At 38.5% G+C, this 2,762-nt stretch overlaps 1 protein-coding gene across 1 annotated transcript; it reads left to right on the forward strand.

Moving 5' to 3' along the window:
- Positions 1-250: 250 nt before the first annotated feature.
- Positions 251-2,327, forward strand: LOC148036582 (DEAD-box ATP-dependent RNA helicase 9, mitochondrial-like). The gene is made up of 4 exons (XM_087678950.1): positions 251-391; positions 827-910; positions 1,601-1,687; positions 2,187-2,327. Exons 1-4 carry the CDS (start codon positions 251-253, stop codon positions 2,325-2,327), a joined length of 453 nt encoding a protein of 150 aa, XP_087535076.1.
- Positions 2,328-2,762: the final 435 nt, after the last annotated feature.

Raw genomic sequence — 2,762 nt, forward strand, 5'->3', positions numbered from 1 at the left:
CTAACGGATTGGCCGAAGGTATAACAGTGTTGTCTATCACCACAACAACAAAACCAAAGTTGTCTATCTTGGGTGATCTTGTATCTGTAAGCACAAGATTTATAATGCCCATCATCCGTTTGAGTTAAAATAGTGGATGCCATTAGTGACTAACTATACACTTCAGGTCTATGGGAAGGGATGCAAATCCATTATTTTTATCCAAACTCAAAGGGATGCTGATGAAGTTGCCACATACTTGAATCAGTTGATGGCATGTGAGGCACGACCTGCTGAATTTCATCATGCTCAAAGAGAGAAGGCTTTAACTTCCTTTAGAGATGGACGGATTGCTGTGTTGGTAACAACAGATGTGACAGCTCGTGATCTGAACGTTGCTAATGTGGACTTGGTAAGAGTTTATTGTTTCTTTTTTTGAAATATTTAGTTCTAAAAAAAATAAGGCACTCAAAGTAAGGGGGCATTTTGCATATATAGATCCTTTCCTAACTGGATGCTACCTGGACTCTTATGTAGAAGAAAAGCTTTGGCCAATGTCCACAAAATACTGAGGTTTAGTGTCAAATGAATTGTTAGGAAAGATACTCAAATTTTTTGGAGAAAAGGTTTCCTGCTTTTCAAACTACTGCAAAATCTAAGAAGAACTTGCAAATTGTAAATGTTGAAGGTTTTCATATCAGCCCTGAAACGTTTTTCCCATGATAATGGTTAAGGTCGATCATTAGAGCTCCCTTTTCTAGCCTACTGGTGTTTTCTATACTGGTTGGAAATGAATGTACCTTTTTCTAGAAGGTTATTGAGGTGCTGAACCATATTGTTTGTGTAGGTTATTCATTATGAAGTTGCAAATGATGTTGAGGTATTTCCACATCATTCTGAGCAAATAGTTCAAGCTGGCAAAAAAGGCACTGTGATTCTCATGTGTACTCAGATGCAAAAATTTGCACTTGACCTACTTGAGTGTGTGAAATGGGGTTTGAGTTTGAGAATATAGAACCTCCTGCTGCGGAGGATGTAATAAAATTCTCAGTAGAGTAGGAAGTTTTTAAGATACAGAATGTAGCTTCAGAGTTGAAGGACATTTTTCTTTTTGTTGTTGCTGAGAAATTATTGTTAGAACAAGGGCAAGGAGTGCTAGCTGCAACTTTGGCTCAAATGTGTGATTATAATCAGATCCCCACTTCACGTTCTTTAATCTCACGTGAACATGTATCAAGCTTATACTTTGCCTTGAGGCTCAAATGTGATATGGGTTGCGAATTACATGTACATCTCTATCCATTTTCATGATGCAGGTAGTCTAGATTTTGATGCTATTCCTTGCAGATTTATACCTAATGCATAATTGCTTTTGGTTAAGGATGGATGACACTAAAGATCACTTTTCTAGGACAGACTGATGTTACAATGGTGGACACGACGGCCTGTTATGGGGTAAGTTTATCCTACTACCACACTTAATGTTCACACAATTTCCTTGTTGACTGACAGTGAGGTAAGGAGCACATTGTCTTGAGGGTACTTTACTAGCTAGATGATTGCTTGTCCAATGCCCTTGTTCTCTGATGTTCTTTGCTTGATATGATCTCCTGATGGACAGGTGCGAGGTGTAATTTTTGACCTGCTGGAGAGGGTTGCTAATGAACTTCTATCAAGAATATTAGATTCAATAGAAGCTATAAATAAGGTTATTTACTTTTTGTTTTTCGGGTTTAATGTGCCATGAATTTCAAAGAGCATTATTTCCTGATGTAGATAGCACATGCATGATAATACACGAATGGCTTCTTGTCACATGTGAATCTCATGTGTGCATAGTAATTGTCTTGCCCTATTTGTGAAGTTTATATCTACACATATCTTAGTTGAAACTTTGCTACTTTTTTGGTTGGATATATCGTGGCGTTTAATATGGGTATCTGAAATAACATGCTATCTGAGAACAAGATGGCTCTCCTGAATTTGCAAGATTGACTAACTTGTATAGTTTTGTATTGTACTTCATTGTGAGTACCTATAAATTCATGTTTGTTGTCCTATTTACCTCAACTCTAGGTATAAGAACCATCTTGTCTTATAGCTGCAAAGACCATTAGTGACACTTTGATTGAACTTTTTCTCTGTTTTGGGGTATATTTTCACCTTTGTGGTTCATGTTCTTAACATGGCTCTTGTTTTCAATGCAGCTACCTAAGATAGTAGAAAATACTTTTGGTGCCAATAGTTTTGGCAGTATGCTCTCATCAAGGGCCAGTGGATTTAATTTTGGTGGTTTCTCTGGAGGGGGTGCTTTTGTTCAAAATATGAGTCATAGTAGTTCCCAATAGGTCCCAAACTGGTTATAGTGCTAGAAAGTGGGATAATGGGAGGTGGGAGTATGTTCTCATCAAGGGCTAGTGGATTTAATTTTGGTGGTTTCTCCGGAGGGGGTGCTTTTGGTCAAAATATGAGTCACAGTAGTTGGTCCAAATTGGTTACTGGTTATGGTGCTAGCAAGTGGGATAATGGGAGGTGGGAGTGGGATGATTCACCATACTGTGAAACTACTCCTATGCATGGGCATGATGAGACACCAGATTCGAGAAGAACTTGTTCATGTGATATCGATGGTATACGCTCCCCTCAAAGAACTCCCATGCATTACAAGGCCAATAGGTCTTCATGTGGAAGGTCTCCCATACATGACAATGAGGACATATATTCATGAGGAAGGGCCACCAGACATGTCATTGTGGATGCACTTATGCATATTTTCATCTTGA

Source organism: Lygodium microphyllum, chromosome 5 (genome assembly GCF_053477565.2).
Source record: "Lygodium microphyllum isolate KBCC chromosome 5, Lygodium_microphyllum_v1.1.10, whole genome shotgun sequence".
NCBI classification, from domain to species: domain Eukaryota; kingdom Viridiplantae; phylum Streptophyta; class Polypodiopsida; order Schizaeales; family Lygodiaceae; genus Lygodium; species Lygodium microphyllum.

Bases quoted from the DNA above. Each gene is read 5' to 3' on its own strand.
- LOC148036582 (XM_087678950.1), top strand. From the start codon at position 251: ATGGCATGTGAGGCACGACCTGCTGAATTTCATCATGCTCAAAGAGAG. The intron at 392-826 runs GTAAGAGTTTAT...TTGTTTGTGTAG, and splicing joins ACGTTGCTAATGTGGACTTG to GTTATTCATTATGAAGTTGC. The intron at 1,688-2,186 runs GTTATTTACTTT...TTTTCAATGCAG, and splicing joins CAATAGAAGCTATAAATAAG to CTACCTAAGATAGTAGAAAA.